Here is a 22,634-nt window from a genome sequence, read left to right as displayed (position 1 = left end):
ACAGAGAGGAAGGGAGAGGGATAGAAAGTCAGAAACATGGATGAGAGAGAAACATCGATCAGCTGCCTCCTGCACACCTCCTACTGGGGATGGGCCCACAATCAAGGTACATGCCCTTGACCAGAATCGAACCTGGGACCTTTCAGTCCACAGGCCGACGCTCTATCCACTGAGCCAAACTGGTTTCAACAAGGACAGAGAGTTTTTGTTCAAGTCTTTCAATTTTTTCCAAGCCTCAGTTTTTTCCATTTCTTAAAATGGGCTAGAACTATTTTACTAGCACACTCTAGCTCTGACATTCTCATGATTCACTGAGTGTCTTATTAAAATACAGATTCTGATTGAATGATGGAGGGGGGTGTAGTGGAGAGGGGAGGATGAAATTCTGCATCTGGAACAAGCCCCCAGATGATGCCAACATTGCTGGTCCACAGATCTCATTTTGGTGGGGACAGCATTCACTCTGTTCTAAGAGAACGGAGGTGGTTGCATGGTCGCCTGGAGTTGGACAGCACAGCCCCCATGTGACTCAGATAGGATTGTGAGAAGTTAGAGATGAGCAAGTGACTGGGGAACTGCTGGTCAGCAGAGAATTCTCCTTCTTTGCCCATGGTCTGTGGGTCTCCCTGTACCCTGAAAGCTGCCAGCATAGACTGTGGGAAGATAGCAACCCACCTGAGTGGTGCTCCTCAGGGTGCCCATCTTGCCTGTCTGCAGACTTCCTGGCCCCTCTGGTCAACTCTGGGATCGGAGTCCTATATTCCTTATTGCATTTAGCAAATATTTATGGAGAACGTACTATACCCCATGAGGTGGTGTAGATGGGCACATATTATGAACAATACAATGCTCCCAAGATCAAGGGTCAGTTAACTTTCTCTATAAAGAGCCAGATAGTAAATATCTTAGGCTGTGCCTTTAACACAGCAACTCTGTCACAACTACTCAACTCCATCCTTGTAGCACAAAAGCAGCCAGAGACCATAAAACTTGAATTGCCAAAACAAGCCGGATTTGACCCATGGACAATAGTTTGCCAACTCCAGCCACAGAGCTTATATTTCATGGAGAGGAGACCAAAGAGATTAGGAACAAAAAAATTAATAAGGAAGCTATAATAACATGAGAAAAATTGGCAGAGATTTAAAATAGGCCACTGGGTGGAGAGTGATGGGGAAGGCTCGGGTGGTTGAGAAAGGCATTGCTAAGGAGGCGACAAAGGAGCTGGCCATGGTAAAAATCAGAAGGAAAAACATCCCAAATAGCTGGAGCCACCAGCGTAAAGGCCCTAAGGCTGGAACAAGCTCGGTGTGCTTGAGGACCTGAGACACATGGTGGCTGCGAGTGGACAGAATTGGTGGCATGAGATGATGCAGGAGATACAGGTCGGGTCTCCTCATGTGGGGCTTTGTAACCAGGGAGAGGAGTGGGTCTCTCAGTCTTCCTGGACAGAAGCCACGGCAGGGTGACCCAGGAGGGTGAGATAACCCCTAAGGCACTTGGGAGACTGATTGCTCCTTGTTCCCTCTTTCCCTTTCCCCATGGCAGGCCCAGAGCCCCAGGCTAGGGGACATTCCTCCTTGGGGGAGCCCCCACCCAGGCAGTCAGGGAAGCCAGGAATCTGTGACAAGGTGTCTTTGCCTGCCTAGAAACCCTTTCTCTAGTATTTTTGCCTGTTCCTCATTATTCCCTTTAACTTTGCTGGCGAGGGGTAGGCTGTTTGGTAGCTGTATCTGGGTCAAGTGGGCTCAAGGTAACAGGTTCATCTTTGCCTCCACTTTCCTGCATTGGATGCAGGTGCCTATGGGGTCCACTGAATGGGGTCAATGCCCACGTAAGGGGCAACCCATTGTCATCAACTGTTTTGTGGTAGCTATAATAATAACCACATCCATCTAGGCAGCATCTCACTTGATCCCCCACCCTAAGTCCAGTACTGCAGGGACAATTATTATCCTCATTGCATGAATGAGGAAACCAAAACTGGGAGGCCAGAATTCACCTAAAGAACCAGTGTTCTATTCACGTGCTCTGGAGCTGGAGGTGAGCTAGAGAAGGAAAAACAGCCCCCATATCACATTAGAACGGGCATCTCTACGAGGTTTCACTTCTCTAAACAGAAGACAGCTGGAGAGGAGAAGAGGTCTGGTGGAATGCACCAACCTGGGGGCCAGGAGGCCCAGGGGAGCCGAGCGATCCTTGGACACACGGGGATTTCGTGGTCTCCAGTTCCAGGATGAGATTCTTCATGTCTGGGGAGAGAAGCTTCAATGCAAAGCAATACAGGGTTATAGGTCAGCCTTGGGGGACAGAAGAAGGGTCACCACCCTTGACACAGACGTGCTTCATAGACTGGCGCTTCTCTTACAACCCAATGGGTATCCTAAGATGACCTTCCTGGCCACCAGTGTCTGTTCTCTCATCTGCTCTTGAGACACACCTGGCTTGAATGGATTACAGAGCTACAATGGTGGAGTTAGGAAGCTCATTTCAGGGGTATCTATCCAATGTCTGGGACAGCATTGTCCAAAGGAAATAAAATGTGAGCTACCAATGCAAACCACATCTACAGTTTTAACTTTTTTTGGTAGCCACATTAAAAAAGTAAAGGAAACAAGTGAAATTAATTTTAATATATTTTATTTAACCCAGTCCACCCCAAATATCATTATAACACATATTCAATATTTAAAAATTACTAATGAGATATTTTACAGTCTTCTTTTCATATGAAGTCTCACAATTCTGTGTGTATTTTATATGCACAGCTCAACTCAATAGCCATACGGCTAGTGGCAGTATTGGACAGTACAAGTCGAAGAGCTTCTGGAAATATCTAAGACTCTCAGGTCCCTGACTGTTGTCTTCTAGGTCAGCTCCCCACATCCTGATTTTTCTTTCACCTTTTCTGCTCTTTCCAAATTCTATTTCCTCTCACACCTCAGTTTGGCTACAGGAGGGCCATTTCCCGCGTCACCTCACAGAAACAGTCTATGTCTGAGACAGGCCACGGAAGGGAATTCCATAGATACTTGGGTGGGAAGACAAACAGAAGGGGAAATTCCATATCTGAGCAGCTCATGGGAGCCTAGAAAGTCATCCATTCACCTCATTGTTTTCAGGAAGAGGGGACACTTGGCCAAATTCAGTTCCCTGCTGAGAAGAATCCCCTCCATAACTCAGTGAAGACAGAGGAAGATTGGACATCACCAGAAGCTGGAAAATATCCCTTCCCAGCTCAACCTGCTACATGAGAGAAGATTCTGGAGGAAGCTGACTGAGGGATGGGGAAGTGGGGTGGGGTGGTGGGCAGTGACGAGCCCCGTTTCTGTTCCCTCACATGTCCTAAGGTACTCACCGGACTTCGGCCTTCTCTGAAGAACGGTGGTGGGAACAGGGGGGGTGGAGGAGGTGTCAGCAGGCAGCATGTTTTGTGGCTGCCACGCTTCTTCTGATCCAGGCCAGGAAGGGCTGTTTAGAGAAAGCTGCTGCTCATTAGCATGGGGCCAGGGCTAGGGCCCCTGTCATGCCCATCGAGCCCAAGGAGACCCACACTGCCACCCCAGACTTCCCAATCTGATTCCCAACCTGTTAGATGTGAGCGCACCTCCTGTTTGCTATTGGACATAGGCCTCCCTTGGCCTTCGAGAGATGATATGTGTAAGATAAGCAAATGGCATGGACACTGACTATTATAAGGTCCATTTCTCCTTCTTCAGGAAGTGACTTGCCACTTTGTAGATGGGGCAAGGAATTCAAAGTTAAACAGACTCATATGTGCCCCCAGTAGTTGGGGAGAAGGAAGTCATTGTGAATGACTTTGATACTGTGTTTGGGAGGAAGTGTTCAGAGAGGGAGGCAGCCAGGGCTGGAAGTAGCATTGATTACAAAAGACCATGAGCCATGGTTTAAAACACATATTTGACTTCAGACTACACACACATTCTGTGTCACCCATGCTCACTAGAGAGTTACAGTTAAATGTCTTAATACATGGGTGCGAAGAGAAGAGAAGAGAGGACCCTGGATCCTCAGAGCTTCATTGTCACATGGAATCTCTTGATGTACATGTTACTGAGGAGAAGAAAACCAGGGCTGGTGTAGGAGTGAAAGAGGGGGAACAATCAAGGGTACTTTTGATGTTGCAGGGGACCCGGGGTAACAGTGGTCAGAGTATGAGATGGAAAAGTCGGAGGAAGCACTAGTTTGTAGGGAAATCTGCTAAATTTTGTGTTAAACATTTGTTAATTTGAGCACATGCTTTGCCAGACACTGGGTTAGCCCTTGGGGGGAGGGCAGAAGATGCCTCAATGGTGCCCCTGACCTGATGGTAAAGCTTGTGAAGCTTGAGCAGCTGCCAAGACCCTTCTGCTCATATCCCACCTTCTCCTTTCACATTCTGGAGACTTACTGTACATCAAGAATTGTCAGGAGCAGCCTCCACCAGGAAGCTTTCCTTGACTTCCCAGGCTAAGGCTGAGGGGTTCTGCTATGCTTTTCTTTGGGTTCACTCCTATTTTAACCTTTATCCATGGGTGAATCTGTTTCCTTGTATCTCTCTGACTAACCTGTGCTTTCCCAGAGGGTAGAAACCATTTTCATCCCCAGGGTCTAGAACAGTATCTAGCATACCCTAGATATTCCTCAAATGTTTGATGAACAGATTTTTTTAAAAACCACTTATGACATGCCAGGCACCATTTGTTTTTATTATTTTTTAATATATTTTATTGATTTTTTACAGAGAGGAAGAGAGAGGGATAGAGAGTCAGAAACATCGATGAGAGAGAAACATCGATGAGCTGCCTCCTGCACACCCCCTGCTGGGGATATGCCCGCAACCAAGGTACATGCCCTTGACCGGAACCGAACCCGGGACCCTTGAGTCCCCAGGCCGACGCTCTATTCACTGAGCCAAACCGGCTTCGGCCCAGGCACCATTTAAATGCTTCACACATATAAAATTTCCTGATCCTCATGCAACCCTGAGAGTTAAGTACTATTATTATTATCATCACCATCTCATCACCCCCATTTTACAGATCACTTAACTGAGGTAAAGAGGTGAAGTAATTGCCCAAGGTCATACAACTAGGAAGGGACAGAGCCAGACTGCAACCCATCAGTCTGGTTCCAGAATCCTTCCCCTAGATTTCTACACTGTGACTCCAGTGTGGGTGGAAATAAAGATCAGGATCTAAGAAGAAGAGGGCAAAGGGCCCCCGTAGCAACTACCTGAGATTGACAGTACCAGTGCCCTTCATCCAAAGACCACCAGGAACACACCTGTAGCTGAACACAGCTGTCTCTATTGACTCATTGCAAAGAGGGGCACACACTCCAGGGAAAATGAGGGAGCATCCTGGTAACAGGGCGTGTCTATGACTATCTTAACCTTTTGCACTCGGATGTCGAGTGTGACTCAACATGGTTAGCATCAGTAGCAGGAATGGAGAAAAAAGCAAGCAAGTGCAAAGGGTTAAATCTTAGCTAGAGGAAGAGAAGGGAGGGAGACTGATGCTGGGACTGGCCAGGCAGCAGTAGTCACTCATATTAGCAAGCATAGAGGGACAGTGGGTCATTTTTGTGGCTGGTTGATAGTCTTATTTTGTCTGTGTCTGACATGGGGACAGAGTGGCCTTATTTTCTTGATCCGTTACAGGTGCAGAGTGACCTTGTCTGATGTTCTGTGAGATCATTTACGTTCAACAGGAGAGTGCGTGGCCTGGCTCTGAGTAGCAGGCCTGCTCCAGCTGTCCTGGGCTGCTTTTCTTTTTCTCAGTGGTAAACTCACACAGCTATGTTATTATAAAACTTGACATTAATGCCAACGGTATCACTCTTCTAGCTTCTTCCCTAAAGCCAGGAGTGGGCAGCTTCCCTTGCTCCACTCCGTCTCAGGTGTGTGCAGGAGGGTGGTTGACACCCACCAGCATGCAAGAACCCTCTCAGGGTCCCCCAGCTGCAGTGCCTCCTCTGCCTCCCCTTGGCCTCAGCAGACAGCTAAGGGCTGAGGATGCGCAAAGCCCCTCCCAGCAGCAAACACCTGGGGAGCTGGCAGGTTCACGTGGCTCACGTGCACTCCTGACCATTTATTTCTGCAGACCATACATGGCCGGCAAAGTCTCCCTTCACCCCACGCCCTGTGTGACCTTCCACTGATGAAAGACTCTGCATTGCTTACAGCAATCACCTCTCATTTCTTCCCGGAAACCGGAGAACTCTTCAGTGAACATAAATTATTGGTTGCTTTTCCTGCAGAGGCATCTGCATGGTTCACCCCACCCACCCATCCCTTTCCCCCCTGACCTACTTCATTTTCAGCAGGTGAAGACCATCTATTTCTGCCCCCTCCCCCAAACTCCCTGGAGATGTTTGTTTTTAGCACAGTCTAGTTTATTTACAGCTCATTCCAACTCAGAATATTTCCATCAGGTGGACATGTTTGGGAACAGCTTGCCCCCACCCCCCGCCTCTTCCCAGACAACTAAGCCAGGACTTCACATGTCTATTTTGGTGTCATCTGAGTGGCCTGTGGCTCTCTCTCTGGACTATGCTGCCTCCATGGAATCGTGTCTGAGCTCAGGGTCCAGGCTGGAAAAGCCCCAGCCGGCTCTGCTATGATGGAAAAACCCTGAGTGTATGTGCATGGGGAGCAGAAACCTGTCTGCACCATGTGGCTCAGCCCCTGCCAGCTGCCTTGGAAATGCCCACAATGACCGAATTTTAGGGCCACCTGCCCTGACTCAAAGGCACCGAAGTCATGTTGTGCGTGGCCACTGCAGTGCCAAATCACAGGCAGAAACATGCCGAGTCCAATGTGGGGTTTGGGCAAATGATTGAGGTTGTTTTGCTGTGGCTGATGCCGGCTTTGCCCTTTGGACTCAATACCCTCTTGACTCTGGGCACATCCTTGGAAAGTGACTCACTCCAACTTACTCTTGGAAAGATAGGGACTTGGATCAAAGAGTGTGAGTCCGGATGCAAGTGACCCTGTGACATGGCACAGCTCCCTTTTCAATCTGAGATTCGGTTTCCCCACCTGGACCACAAGGAGCTTGGCCCAAACAATCTTCCCAGTCCTTTTTATGCACCTGACACCAGGATCAACACCGTGTCCATCTGGATCTCCCACTCACAAGTCCAGCCCATGACTAGGGCACTACAAACAGCCCTTTCTGTTTCTACCTCCTTTTTTACATCGAGAGGCACCCCCTCAAATCAAGCAAAGGTGTCATTAGAAGCCACCAAAGGAGAAAAATGACATAAACATCCTGTCTTTGCAGGTTGGGAAAATGACAGATGCAGCTACATGCTAACTATTCTGCAACTGCTCGTGCAGTTGGTAGACCATTCACCTTCCTACTCCTTCTCCTTCTCCTCCTTTCCCTCCTTCTCCTCCTTTCCCTCCTCCCCCTCCTCCTCCTCCTCCTCCTCCAGCTTTTGGGCCTTCCCCTGCCTTTTTGAGAAGGAGTCCGTGAAGAGGAGAAGAAAGGTGATAAGCGCAACATCACTAAGTGTCTGAACCCTGAATGAGATGGCTCAGCTACAGTCAAGTTCTCATTTTTTTCTGGCTGCAATTTGCCTGGTTTTCCCCAATTCACATATTCCAGAGAAGATGTCACCCTACAACTTTCCTTCAGTCCCCACCCATACCACATACACCTTGAAACAAATTTTGATCCTAAAAGTGGAAGGTATTTGAACCTCTCTGAAAGAGTATTTAAGAATTTGCCATCTTCCAATTTACTCCTGAGCAGGTGGGGCGGGATGGGCAGGTGAGGACAGAACCCACAACAATTGGGCAGTTTGGTGGCTCCGGCCCCTGGGGTGGTGAGCAGCATGACCCAGTCCAGTCAGGGGGAGCATGACAGAGAGCTTCTAGGCCCCCCGAACGAGGGCTGGCCCCAGACCACAGAACACGGTGTTACTCCAGAGCCACGGCAACAGCAGCTGCCAGCCTGCCTCTCTGAAGTCAAGGTCAAGAGAGGGGCACGCGCGCACACACACACACACACACACACACACGCACACACACGCACGCACACACGCATGTATGCCAACCTCCTTCCCCCCCAACTCCACTGTCAAACCCTTTAGGTTGCGATTCCAACACTGGCTGAGAAGTTTAAGATTTAAAGGCTGCTGCAGGCTCCCAAAACAAGTCTGCTTTCTGAGAGTATTTTTTTCCCAAACAATGCATACACACATGTAACTGCACATGCATGCCACACACACACACACACACACACACACACACACACACTCACACAACTCACCCAAGCAGCAAGCTGAGTAACAGAGCAGTCCTGAGATGGTGAGCAGATGAGTGAGGCTGAGTGATGGGCCTGTCATTGTGGGCAAGGCCAAAGGCGGACTGGCCAGGGAGCACATGCTGGTGACAGGCTGAGATCTGGCACGCCCCCGAGAGGTCCCAGTGCCTGGCCTGCCGGGCACTTGGGGTGGGAGTTGGCCAATCCCTGCTTTGGTGCTGCTCCTGGTCCAGATGCCAACGGTCCAGAGGCCAGTCCTGAGCTCCCGGGAGCAGGAATGGTAAGCAGTGTGCTGGCCTCTCGGGAGGCTGCACTAGGGGGCGGCTTGGGAGAGAAAGAGTGCTCTTGGCCCAGGGGAGGAGGTGAGGTTGGGAGCCTGGGATACTGACTGCCACTGGGAGCAGAGATGAAACAGGGTGTAAGCGATCACACAGGCTGCTTTTCATTCGGCTCAAACACTGCCGTGACAATACTGTGCTGGCAAGCTTCAAAATCCACACCCATTGCCATTGCCCAGGGAGTCTGCCCTCCTCTGCTTCAGGGAAGGTCTTGGCTTCCAGGGTCCCTTGGTCTTCACCATGTCTCTGCCAAGGTGCTGCCAACCAAGCTAAACTTAATTTATATATATTATAAATTTAATTTATATATATTATAAATATTATAAATTTCCAAAGGGCATGTGGGGTAAACCTTTTAGATGAAGCCTGCCTATAAAATAATAAAGGGGCATATACAAGATACATGTATACAATGCACAAGCATGCACACACACACATGCATACCCCCCACACACAAACACTATTCCAGATCATAAAGATAAGAATATTAGTATTTAGCAATAAGCACTGTTGTTTTAACCAGCTTAGTAAAGACCATAGCAGAAGTCAGTAAACTTTTTCTGGAAGGGGCCAGATAGAAAATAGTTTAGGCTCCATGGGCCACATAGCCTCTGTTATAACTCATGTTGTACATGAAAAGCAGCCATAGACAATACATAAAGGAATGGGTATGGCTGTGCTGGTAATAAAACTTTACTTGTAAAAATCGGAGACAAGCTGGATTTGGAACCCAGGCTGTAGTTTGTTGACTTCCGAGATATAGCCTTCAAAGGAAGGGTAATTCTTGTATTCATTCATACATTTACTCTTCCATTCATTCAGAACCACACACTGAGTACCAAATGTGTACAAGACACAATGACTAGACACAGATCCTGCCCTTGTTCAGTGTTGTGGAAAGAGTACAGGCCCTGGAGTCAGGCAAACTCGGGCTGGAGTCCTGGCTTTGCCACTTACTAGCTGTTTGACTTTGAGGAAATGATCACCCCCTCTGCATCTCAGCTCTCTTCTCTGTGAAGTGGGTATAATGAAACACACCTTGCTGCTTTGCTGTGAGGATTAGAGCTAAGGCCGTTGGAGTTCCTGGCATAGAACAGGGGCTCTTTTATCAATATGTGCAAAGGTAACTATTATACAAGATGGGCAAAGGAAAGAGGCTAACGTGGAGCTGGGTGTCTAGAGGGGACTAACAGCAGGAAGTGATGAGTACCAGCTGGGGCAGAGAATTCAAGAGGGAAATCAGGAAAAGCTTCCTGGAAGAGGTGGCATTTGAGCTAAGCTTTGAAATCAGAGCTTTGATAGTAACAAGATGGGAAGAGTGAGGGAAGAAAGGGTTAGGCTCTTTTCCTTCTCTGGGGCATTTCTCAGAAATACAGAGTCTAAGACATTAGAGAAAGCAGCACAGAGGGCATGGGTGCTCCATCTTGAATCTCAGACAGTTGCAGAAATATCTGCTTCACATTTTCTCAAATCCCCCACCCCCCCATGCTGGGTTATATTCCTGCAGCTCCTCATTTTTCAAACCTAATTTAAAAAACCCTTAGAAATCGAAGTTTTGCCACTTTTAGTAACAAACATCTTTATTTATTTATTTTTTGCCATTTGGCATTGCAGTTTTCCTTAAAGGGTTTATACAAGTAAACCACTCAACTTAACCTTTGTTCCATCATTATAAAAATGCCGGCTACCGAACTAGATGACCTCTGAGGTCCTTTCCAACCCTGCTGGTGCTCAAACCTCTATGTGGAACCTAATGACTCAGGCTCATGAATGTCTCTTTCTGTTTCTTTCTTTCTACAACGCTCTGACTTCTGCAACTCTCCTGTCTCACCTCACACCCTGTCTCTGTGTCTCCCTATCTCTAACTTTGTCTCATTCTCTGACTCTGTCTCTCAAAGAACTAACAGTTGAATTTCCTTAAGTCAAATGCTTGACGACTGTTAACTACCCTACAGCCAGCTTGGGATAAGGAATCCTGGTCTCCAGCCCTGGTGTGGTCAGAAACATGTTGTGTGACCTTGGACAACTCACTTCTCCACTGGGCCTTGGTAGCATTGGACAAGATGAGCTCTAAGCCCTTTCCAGTTGTGGCTTCTATCAAGGATTGAGATACAGTGGTCCTTCAAAGGGTCCTGAATGGGGATGACCACACTCTCCCCCATTCTCCCTTGGAGGGCAACCCTTGCCCTCGAGGCAGCTGGCCTGTTGAGTTCCTTCAGGTTCCTCGGCCCAAGCACCAGCTCACCACAGCAGGGCTGCCTGCAAATATAATTCATAATAAAAGTTTCCGGATCTTCCTGCAGCTGTCAGCAGGTGTCATATTCACAGTATTTTGTCTTAATTGCAGCTCTGGTATTTATCAACCACGTCAGAAGACCACTTCTGGAATTCCGCCTCCCTGGGCACTGTTCCAGAAACTTCTGTCCCCACTGTTGGCATATGCAGGCCTGCTTCCTGCTGATCCCCACCAAAGCGAAGCCTGCCTTGCATCTTCCCCTGCTGTGTCTCCTACCCTGGCTGTGCAGGGAGATTGTGTGGCATGGAGAGCCCAGCACCCCTCCCAAGGGCCCGGAGTTCCCAGTGCGAGGCAAAGCCATCTGAATTTTGGGGACAGAGCCTGGGCTCCCACCAGCCCCAGGGCATCTCAAGTTGACTATCCCACCCAAACCTAGGTGGGCAGAGGAGTAAGTTGGAGCACATGCGTTTTACCTTCCCACTGACAAAGACTCTCTCCTTGACCAAATGTTGGCCAGGCTCTCAACAAAGCTTTGAACTGGGCTTCCGTGCCTATCCTTGCAGAGTCCAGTTTTAGCAAGAATCCTGTTAGGTCAGTGGAGAGAGAATGTCAATGAGGAGATCCCTATAACAGGGACACTGGACAGCTAAGTGAGCAGAAATTTTGATTAGATCAAGTCACTAAAATGTGGGTGCTTGCATATCCCAGCAGACAGCATTCCCTGAGGTGCCAACCATGGGAAGCATTCTGTAAGCATTCACTGTCCTTCTGATCTCTACAACAACCCACAAGTATGTATTAGCACTATCATCTTCATTTTCAGACAAGGCTCAGAGATTTAGGACACACACAGCCAGTAGGTACTAAACCAGGATTAAATCCAGATGTCTAACCCAGGAGACTTCTAAAGACTTGGTTATCAGCATGAAGTAGTGAACTCCCTCCCACCAGCCAAAGAGAATGCGTAGAGAACCTCAGCACAAATGGCAGCCTCGGCCTCCACCAGCTGAAGTTGGAGGAGCTTACCAACACCCACCCAGTTCCATGTCTTCCTAATCAAGCCTTACAGTGACTCATCTTTGGGTCCCCGTCTCTTGGTTTGTAAACTCACATTGTAGGGTTGTAGTTGCCTCCCTCAGTATCCCGGCCACAAAGAGGGGTCAATCATATGTGCTACTGGCCTTCAATCAAATGTGCATTTACCCTCTCCATTGAATAGTTTAGTCTTCAAAGTGGGCAAAGGATCTGCAACTCATTTTGAAATCCATCAAAAAATAAGATGGATGGATAAACAAATATATGATAGAATAAATATGGCAAAATGGTAATGACTATAGAATCCATGCAGTGGGCATATTGTACCAGGGGGATGGGGGCATGTTAAACAACAGAATTTTATTTTTAACACTTCTGAAAGCTGGAAGTGCAAATTAAGGTGTTGGAAGGTTTTTTGTTTTTTGTTTTTCTGAGGCCTCTCTCTCTCTCCTTGGCTTGCAGATGGCTGCCTTCTAACTGTGTCCTCACACGGTCTTCTCTTTACACATCCCTGGTGTCACTGTCCAAATTTCCTCTTCTTCTAAGGACACTAGTCATATTGGATTAGGGCCCACCCTTACGTCCTCATTTAACCTATCACCTCTTTAAAGGCCTCATCTCCAAATACAGCCACATTGAAGTATTGGGGTTAAGGTTTCAAATTTTGGATTTGGGGCGTTACACAATTCAGTCCTTAACAGTGGTGTTCCATGGACAATTCTTTCCACTTTTTTTTTGGAATGTTTAAAAATTTTCATAATAAAAAAGAATAAAATAATTTTAGGTAGGCAACAGAGAGTCAGAGGATACCTTCACAAGGGTTAGGATTGGGGATGGGTTGGTCCAACATCTCTGTTGGCAAATATCTGGAGGCCGTGGAGCTGCACAGAGCTAGGACACCGACATTGCCTGAAGGAGCCTGGAGCCACTCCTTATGGAGACCATCAGCAGCTAATTGAATCTCCACACAAAAAATGAGAAAGACATTCTCCTCTGCCCCTTGTAGAAATGCTTTGAGGAGGAAAAGTCTGCCCCAGCTGCAGGATGAAAGAAAATCATCCCTTATTGGTCATTATTTTGGTAAATCATATATCAAAAGTGACTCCTCTGTGTACAGATTCAAGGAGACAGATCCATTCCTCTTTCCTCCCACAAGGGAATTTTTTTGGACCTTATCTAGAGGAAGGCATCTGCTTTCTTGACTTCAAGTTTTAATTTGACCAAATGGTATATGGTAAATAGAGAGGAAGGAGGAGACAATGTTATTAGGAGCCAAGGAACATCAAGAAACCTCCCCAAGGCTGGCTGCGCCTTGGCTCTGAATTTGATTACACCGGCCAGCATAAATCTGCGAGTGCTATTAAATCTTCTGCTACAGCTTGACAGGGGAGGCCAAGTTTCTACAGTTATTCTGGAGATCTTGCCATAGGTCAGAGACAAAACCGTCCAGCTGCATCGGGCCCAAAGGGTGGGTTATTTCCAACACCTGCTGACAACTGGGGCGGAGTGGAAAGACCCTGTGTTTCCAACCATCACATTTCCATGCCTTTATTTTTCCATAGTGACATCTTAGCTCTGAAGGCACTTGTGATTCAAAACCACATGGCTCACTTAACCCTTTCCCTAGAGCCACCCATCCCTGGCCCACCAACGCCAGTGTTTGCTATCTGAGGTTTCACAGCAGATGGCAGGGAGGGAGTGGGGTCCCTGGGTGGCCCCTGGATGCCAACTGGCACAAACAGACATTTCTACACATCAGTCCATGTGAGTCACTCAAATTCTTGAATTCCAGAAAGAGGAGGACCTCAGGCTGAGCTCCTTGGACTCAACTGAACCACTGAGCTTCTCGGCTGAACAAAGTATTAGCCTAATTCCAAAACCAAATAAAGACACTACAAAGAAAAAGAATTACAGACCAATATCCCTCATGAACACAGATGCTAAAATCCTCAACAACATATTATCAAATCAGATCCAGCAATATATTAAAAAGATCATACACCATGACCAAGTGGGATTTATTCCAGGGATGCAAGACTGGGTACAATATTCGCAAATCAATAAATGTGATACATCACATAAACAAATTGAAAGACAAAAATCGCAAAATCATATCAATAGATGCAGAAAAAGCATTTGACAAAACCAACACCCTTTTTTAAAATAAAAACTCTCAGCAAAGTGGGAATAGGGGGATCAGACCTCAATATAATCAAGGCCATATACGAAAAACCTACAGCCAACATCATACTTAAGGGAGAAAAACTAAAACCATTTCCCCTAAGAACAGAAACAAAACAGAGATGTCCACTTTACCACACTTATTCAACAGAGTACTGCGAGTCCTAGCCATATAATAATATACATATATGGTCATCTCTCGGTTTTTCCATGGTATTTGTAAAATATTATTCTGTGTAGCTACATAAATGCATCCACATTCCCTCCTATGGCTGTATAATATTCCTTCACTTAGAAGAACCATAGTTTGTTCACCCTGCCCCGAAACTGACCCATACTGAAACCATTTGGGTGGTGTGTAAGCATTTGCTGATATAAAACATTATACAACAAAATAAATTATGCATGCATCTTTGTGCATGTTGGTAAGCATGTCCATTGTATGAATTCCTACAATAGAGCTGCTGGGCCAAAGAGTGTGTAAGTTTGTATGCATCTTCTGCATGCATCTTTGTGCATGTTGGAAGCATGTCCATTGTATGAATTCCTACAATAGAGCTGCTGGGCCAAAGAGTGTGTAAGTTTGTAATTTGTACATATGTAGGCTAGTTCATCTCTACAAAGCCTCCAACAAGCCACATCCCTCCCATGAGCAGAGGATGAGCATTTCTGTTTCCACACACCTTCATTAGCACATGAGATGTCAGACCTGAATTCTGCCCATCTGATAGACAAAAAATGGTATTTTCAGTGTGGTTTTAATTCGCATTTCTCTTATAGTGAATGAGACTGGAGATTTTTCACATGTACCCTTTTCATTTTTCCATGAGGTTTCTGGTCTTTTTTTTTTTCTTCTTCTTATATGTAAGGAAAATGGTACTTTATTATATGACTTGCAAATATTTTCCCAGTTTGTTTTGGCCTTTGGGCTTTATTTTTTGTTGTTTTTCCCATACAATTTTTTTAGGTAGTAGAATTTATTGTAGAAGCCTTTTATTTTTCAATGGCTTCTGGGTTTTTCTACAGACTCAAGTTATTCCAAAAATCCCCCAGGGATTCTTCTAATAATTTTATATTTAAATCCCAATTCATTTATAATTTATTCTGGTGTAAGTTTTTTGGTTGTTGATTTTCCAGAAGATATTCTATCTGACCTAAAGCAGACAATAAAAACATGCTTTAAATTATCGTTATGTAGCTTGCAAATGCCAACCATAACAATAATCAGTAACAAATACTGAACATTTATTATGTGCTAAGCACTGGCCTATAACAGCCTTCAGGCTTGTTAATATTTCCTCCATTTGATAGATCAGTAAACTGAGGTTCAAAGAAATGCCCAGGTAAGTGGTGGGGTTGTGACCTGAACCCAGATCAGTTATTTCCTTGTCCTAATTGCTCTGCTCTCATAGAAACTCAAACTACCTGTGTGTCTGAGACCCTACCACAGTGATGCACTTCACTCCTCATTAACTATTTCATCTATGGTATTTTAATGTCACAAATAGACTATGAGCTCCTCTAAGTTTGTCTTATGAATCTTCTTGTTCAATATAATAGTTAAGTATAGAGTAAGCAGGAGGTGCAATAACTATTGGTCATTTGATCAATGGGAAGTATATCAAAAGGTATGTATCTCAATATTTAGAACTAATTTAGAGATAGACAAATGTAAACATGGTAATAATAACAGAGGATCTGAATCAATTAAGTGGACTTTATTGCCTCATTTAGAAAAAAATTGAACAAAATGCAAAATGGCAGCAGATGGGTGTCTGGTCAGAAAATTGAGTATATTTGTCAAATCAGCCACCACTTGCAGGCATTCCATTGGAAAATGTCATCTACACTAATAAAAGAGTAATATGCAAATTGACCGTACCTTCACAACAACCACCAGCCAATCAGGAGTGAGTATGCAAATTAATACAACAAAGATGGTGGGTTAATTTGCATATGCAGGCACCGAGTGGCCGGGGGCAGGGCGGGATGCTTGCGTCATTGCCATGGCAAAAACGCAGGCGTTCCACACTGCCCCAGCCACTCCGGGCCTCTGGGCAGCGTGGGAAGGCAGAAAGGTGGCTCCGGCTGGAGCGTAGGCAGTGCCTGCAGCCAGGGTAAGGAAGGCCCATTCTTGCATGAATCTTCATGCATCGGGCCTCTAGTATTTATTTATTTATTTTTATTTTTTATTTTTTTAAATATATTTTATTGATTTTTTACAGAGAAGAAGAGAGAGGGATAGAGAGTTAGAAACATCGATGAGAGAGAAACATCAATCAGCTGCCTCTTGCACACCCCCTACTGGGGATGTGCCCGCAACCAAGGTACATGCCCTTGACCGGAATCGAACCTGGGACCCTTGAGTCCGCAGGCCGACGCTCTATCCACTGAGCCAAACCAGTTTTGGCGGGCCTCTAGTATTTAATAATCTTCCTCTGATTACCTAGGACAGTGGTCGGCAAACTGTGGCTCACGAGCCACATGCGGCTCTTTGGCCCCTTGAGTGTGGCTCTTCCACAAAATACCACGTGCGGGCGCGCACATACAGTGCGACTGAAACTTCATGGCCCATGCACAGAAGTCAGTTTTCGGCTCTCAAAAGAAATTTCAATCATTGTACTGTTGATATTTGGCTCTGTTGACTAATGAGTTTGCCGACCACTGACCTAGGAGGACCCACACTGTCAGGCTTGGTGACTTGGCATCCACTTTCTATGTTGAAGGGGACAAAGCTATCATTCTATACAAGGCAGATGCTGTGTGGACAGAGCCCCATTCTCCTGACATGGATGAATTGGATACGGGAAGTGGCTTGTCCTACCAGCTAGGTTCCGCACAGGATCGCACAATTTCCAAAGGGTGGACACTCTCAGGACTGTAGTGACCTGGGAATTTCCTAGTGAGTTCCCCTCTGTCTGAGAAGTGAGCTTTCTCCTTCACAACTGTAGGGAGGGCCACCTGGGGTGGACTTTGGGCATCAGCAGGCTTTTCTGCTGAGGACTCAGTAAGCTGTTATTGTCCTCAGGTGTGACCCTAGGCTTTCCAGGTCATGAGAGTCCAGTGTCACCCCTCAAGGCACAACAACTCCTGAGTACAACTCAGAGCTAGGCCCTCCAATGCTTTCTCCTTTGACCTTCACCAATAATCCCTCAAATTATCTTCTATTATGTCCCCCTTTTCTAGGTGTGGAGAACCTAGACTCTGACATTCAAGGTCCTGTAGAGCAGGGCTTCTGAGCCCAGACCTCCAATTCCACAGCCCATCTACTGTACTGTAACGGGCTTTGAATGGAGACTCTGAATTCTGAAACTGGACTCTTTAGCACCATGAGCAATTCTCTCCAGCCATCAAACAAGAGCAGGTGCAATTAGAGTAGAAGTGAAACATCCCAGGAAGAAGCAAATGGCCTGAACTCCAAATCTCTCACCATTTGGAATAATGTTGCAACCAGTAACTGAGAGCATAACTATGTTCCAGGAGCAGTGCAAAGCTCTACCTGTTAACTTGTTGAGTCCTCACTGCCATCTAATGAGGTAGGTATTCTTATTGTCCCCATTCTACAGAGGAGGAAACTGAGGTGTTAAGAAACTAAACCAAGACCGCTTGGCCAAGATCACTCAGCTAGTGCATCACAAAGAAGTCACTCAAGTCCAGAGCTGTCTGAATGTGAACCCATGCCTTTTACTCTCTTCATGGATACTCAGGTGCCAATGCTCAGAAGAGAAACACGTGCCAAGGCCCCTTCTTTGGGTAGGTGCTAAGTGTGGAAATGAGCAAGCAAATTTGACTTTGTTAGCCACAAAGCCAGGGAAAGTCTACAGTGAAAAGGGTCTTTGAAATCTGGCCCATCTCTTCATTTTGCAGATGAGGAAACTGAGTCTCACACAATGAGCAAATGCTTTGTCCAACACTACACATGCCCCAGGAGTTAGTGGCAGGTCCAAATAAATAAGCCAAGTTTCCCAAATTTTCCCTTAGTGCCCTGGGCATTTCTTTGAACCTCAGTTTACTGATCTATCAAATGGAGGAAATATTAACAAGCCTGAAGGCTGTTATAGGCCAGGTAAGTGGTGGGGTTGTGACCGTAATACCTCTCTAAGCACATTAGTAAACAGGCAAATTGCCCAACCCGCTGACTTGGCGTCCCCACACCTCCTCAGCAGCAATCACCACAGTGGCATGGCAGCTCTACCTGTCAGGCAGGGGCACTCTTACTCTTAGGCCTGCCCAGCAGAGGAGGTGTGGGCTGAGGCAGTTGATTTGGATAATTAAAAAAAAGAAAAAAAGGGAGAGAAACCATTTACTTCAGATATTTTGGGGAAAGCATTTCCAGGCTCCGGACTGTCCAGACAGCCAACTCAGCTTCCACTCCCCACCCCTCACTTTCTATGGGCAGACACAGAGAGTGAAGGAGTGTGCCCCCCAAACCCACACTGTTCCCTCAGGGCCCTGCTGCTTCCTGGACACGGAGGTCCTTTGTCTTTTCCACCGTTTACTCTCACTACCACGACCTTACCCAATAAAGCTCTCAGAAAAATAGACAACAAGGATAAAGGTTGTGTCCTCACTAGATGACCACAGAGAATCAAGAAGCCTTTGAAGGCCAGCCCGGTATGAATGATCTCAAAATGAGTCAGTTCTGTTTGGTTACAAAGGGGCAGCCCAGTGTCAATCCTCAACGACAATGACCCCACCTCACAGACCCCTCATATAAGGACAATTTCAAACACTTGACCAAATCCCGAGTCACAGCAAAGTAAGAAAGCCCCAGTTGGGCAGGTAGTATGGCCATCGTCACTCCATCCCCACCCTCCTGGGTCCCCAAGAAGCACCATGCCAGGTCTGAGACCCCTGGTAGGTCCCTCCTGGAGCATGTGCCCCAAGGGAGAACTACCAGCTGCAGCACAAAAGCTGCTGGGGCTTTCTCTAGACCTCTCAGAAAGATACCAGGTGAGCGGCACTGCAGGATGAGCAGGAAAAAGAGTGGGAGGCCTGGAAGGGGAGGAACCTGTCCAACTCACATTCATGCTTCTTTCTTTGCTTCCCTCTCTTTTTTTCAGACCCCAGCTGGTTTACTGTGCAAAGCCCACAGCAGCCATGAGGCCTCTCCTTCAGCTGTTGCCAGCTCCCAACGTGCGTGCGGTCACACGTTGTGCTTATGTTGGTTGTCATGGAGACGTAAGTGCCAGATTGAATGAAGCTGCGTGCTCTGGGCTAGGAAATGGAATAGGGCCAGGTGTATTTTTAAAGCCATCTGGGAAGGCCAGTCACCAAGAGAAGATATTCCTTCCCTGGTCTACGTGCCTCTACATTAGGGACTGATTCACAAATGGACAATGGATAAAAGCTGAGCCCCCTTTTTTTTGCCTTAACTTACTGAATGGTTTCAGCAAAAAGTTATTTGGGACTTTTGCCTCTTGACACAAATGCATCTTAGGGGAAATCATGAACCTCTTGGCATGTGTAGACACTGTGAGGTTCTAAAAAGGTTTATACATCACATACCAGGTATTATTTTAAGTACTTTATATTCATAATTAGCCCACTTAATCTTCACAACTGATCTGTAAGGTAAATCCTACTTTTGGCCAGATTTTATAGATGTGAAAACTGAGGCACAGAAAGGGTAATTTGTCTGCCTGACATCACAAAGCTAAGGGAAACACAAAATTTGAACCCAGCCTGGGTGGCACCAGATGCCCTTCTCCTGATCACATGGCTATTTTGCCTCTGCAATGATTTGGAGATCAAGAAGTCCTGATTTGTGCAGACTGGTGCAGCCACTGTGGAAAACAGTATGGAGTTTCCTCAAAAAAGTTAAAAATGGAACTCCCATTCGACCCAGTAATCCCACTTATAGCAATATATCCCAAGAAATCAGAAACACCAATCAGAAAGGACATATGCACCCCTATGTTCATAGCAGCACAATTTACAATAGCTAAGATTTGGAAACAGCCTAAGTGCCCATCAGCAGATGAGTGGATTAAAAAGCTGTGGTACATCTACACAGTGGAATACTATCCTATATAATAATCCTATATGATAAAAGGCTAATATGCAAATGACTGAATTGTGGAATGACCGTCAGTATGATGCACGCTGACCACCAGGGGGCAGACACTCAACGCAGGAGCTGCCCCTCCCTGGTGATCAGTGTGGTCCCACAGGGGGAGCACCGCTCAGCCAGAAGCCTGGCTCACGGCTGGTGAGCACAGCAGCAGTGGTGGGAGCCTCTCCCGCCTCCGTGGCAATGCTAAGGATGTCTGACTGATGGCTTAGTGGGCCTAAGCCATCAGTCAGACATCCCCCCAGGGCTCCCGGACTGGAAGAGGGTGCAGGCCAGGCTGAGAGACCCCCTCCCCCAAGTACACAAATTTCATGCACCGAGCCTCTAGTGCTGCTATAAAAAAGAAGAAACTTTTACCATTTGCAACAGCATGGATGGACCTGGAGAGCATTATGCTAAGTGAAATAAGCCAGTCGGAGAAAGATAAACATCACATGATCTCACTCATTTGTGCAATATGATGAAAACATAGATTGATGAACAAAAATGGATCCGGAGACAGAGAAGCACCGAACAGACTGTCAAACCTCAGAGGGAAGGCAAGGGAGGTGGGGTGGGTGGGGATGTAAGAGATCAACCAAAGGACTTGTATGCATGCATATTAGCATAACCAATGGACACAGACACTGGGGCAGTGGGGGCTTGTCCTGGGGGATGGGAGTGGCCCGAGTGGGATCAATGGGGGAAAAAGGAGACACATGTAATACTTTAAACAATAAAAAAAGAAATTAAAAAAATAAAAGTCTTGATTTGAAATTTTGTCCCTGGCACTGTGTGACCTCAGGCAAGTGACTGTATCTCTCTGAAGGTTAGTTTCCCCTTTGGTAAAATGGGGGGCACCAATGGCTTGTGAAATTGTGAAGATTAGAAGTCATATGAAGAGTCTAGCAAATAGAAAGTGCTCAATGCAAAGCAGCTTTATTAGTGTGAATGGGGGCTCTTCTAGCAACTGGCCCCCAGCTCCTGTATCAGGCAGGGAGTGCTGAACTGTAACTGCCCCTGCCCAGAAGCAGCAGATGGAGATGGCCACTGTGCCAAGGCCAGCAGAACCACAGCTGCTCTAAGTATCTACGGCAGATGCTGTCACTCCCTGCCCATATCCTTCAGCATTCATCAGCCCCGTGGCCTCAGCTCTGGCCACAAGCACCTGTGACTATGCAAGAGAGCTTCTCCAGCCATGGGAGTTGCTGTGGGCAAGCATGTCCTCAGGAGGTGGTGGATAAATAACCCAGTCCCCCATCTCCTGGAGGTCCCCAGAATCTGCTCATCAAATTCACCTGGTATTTCCTGTCTTGCCTTCCCACTGCCCAACTGGGATCACCTCCCAAATAAACAACTTGCACCCAAGTTCTGTCTCAGGGTCTGCTCTGGGAAGGAACCCAAATGAAGACAGTATAGACATCTGTGACTTTGATGCTGACATCAGTTACAAAAAGCACTTGTGGGACACTTACGCAGGGAAAAGGTAACTGTGGTAGGCTGAAATATGGCCCCCAAAAAGGTCCAGATCCTGACTCCTGGAACCTGTAAATGTTACCTTATATGGCAAAAGGAATTTTGCAGGTATGATTAAATTAAGAGGTTTAAGATGGAGAGGTTACCCAGGTAATCTCAAACATCCTTGTAAGAGAGAGGCAGAGGAAGACTTGACGCAGAAGAGGGCAATGTGACACTGATACAGGAACTCAGAGGCAAACTTGAGCAGTATTTCTCAATTCCGTGGACCAGCAGCATCAGCAGCACCTGGGATCTTATTACAAATGCAAACTGCTGTGCCCCATTCCAGACATGCCGGATCCAACTCCAGGAATGGGGCCCAGCAGTCTGTGTTTTAACAAGCATTTTAGGCCATTCTAATGCTGGCTATAGTTCAATGGTTAACCCTGGATGGACAACAAAAATCACCTGGAGACCCTTAAACATCATCACTGCCCGATCCCAGGCCCAGAGATTCTGATTTACTTAATTTAGTCTGTTCAGTCTGGACACTGAGCTTCTGGAAAGCATCTCAGGTAATTCTTCTGTCTAGCCAGAGCCGAGGACCAGTGCTTGAGAACCACTGACCTAGAACATTGACTTTCAGACTGAGCTTTGCCGAGTTTGGGAGTTCTGGGAAAATGCCCAAGACTGCTAAAGGAGGAGTGGGTAGAGTCCAGTTCAGCAGAGCTTCCAACCCCGAGGTCAAAAAGTCACATGGCCAGACAGGTGGATGGACTAAGGAAGGTAGACCAGAGGGTGTGGTCAGGACTGCCAGGTCATCCTGGTTTTCAAGTGGTTTGTTGTTTTTAAGAGACATAAGAAAACTTTTTTTTTTTTTTAAGTTGAATCACTTCATTCTTAAATGTTAGCAACTAAGGCAAAATTTTTAAATCTCTCTCTCTCTTTCTTTTTTAGTACTATGGCATGAAGGCTGAAAATGGCTAACTGGATTTGGTCCTTGGGCAGCTAGTGTGTGAGCTTCCGGTCTGCTGCAGGGTCCTCCAGCCACCTCCTGGGAC

The 22,634-nt window shown here is 46.6% G+C and overlaps 1 protein-coding gene across 3 annotated transcripts in view; it reads right to left on the bottom strand.

The window, feature by feature from the left end:
• Window positions 1-22,634, bottom strand: part of COLQ (collagen like tail subunit of asymmetric acetylcholinesterase) — a 54,915-nt gene that overhangs the window by 25,891 nt on the left and 6,390 nt on the right. The window contains exons 1-3 of one of the 3 annotated variants that reach the window (XM_008153317.3): window positions 8,280-8,370; window positions 3,359-3,471; window positions 2,164-2,265 (exon numbers count right to left, since the gene is read on the bottom strand). In XM_008153317.3, coding sequence (XP_008151539.3) covers window positions 2,164-2,265; window positions 3,359-3,471; window positions 8,280-8,355 — 291 coding nt within the window. In that variant the 5' untranslated portion in view covers window positions 8,356-8,370. Of the gene's footprint in view, window positions 1-2,163; window positions 2,266-3,358; window positions 3,472-8,279; window positions 8,371-22,634 lie in introns of those variants that run through there. The other 2 variants (XM_028129474.2, XM_054729645.1) reach the window with 2 other exon arrangements.

Source organism: Eptesicus fuscus, chromosome 18, assembly GCF_027574615.1.
Source record: "Eptesicus fuscus isolate TK198812 chromosome 18, DD_ASM_mEF_20220401, whole genome shotgun sequence".
NCBI classification, from domain to species: Eukaryota; Metazoa; Chordata; class Mammalia; order Chiroptera; family Vespertilionidae; genus Eptesicus; species Eptesicus fuscus.
The sequence above is the reverse complement of the archived record's forward strand: the minus strand, read 5'-3'. Positions and strand labels throughout refer to the sequence as shown.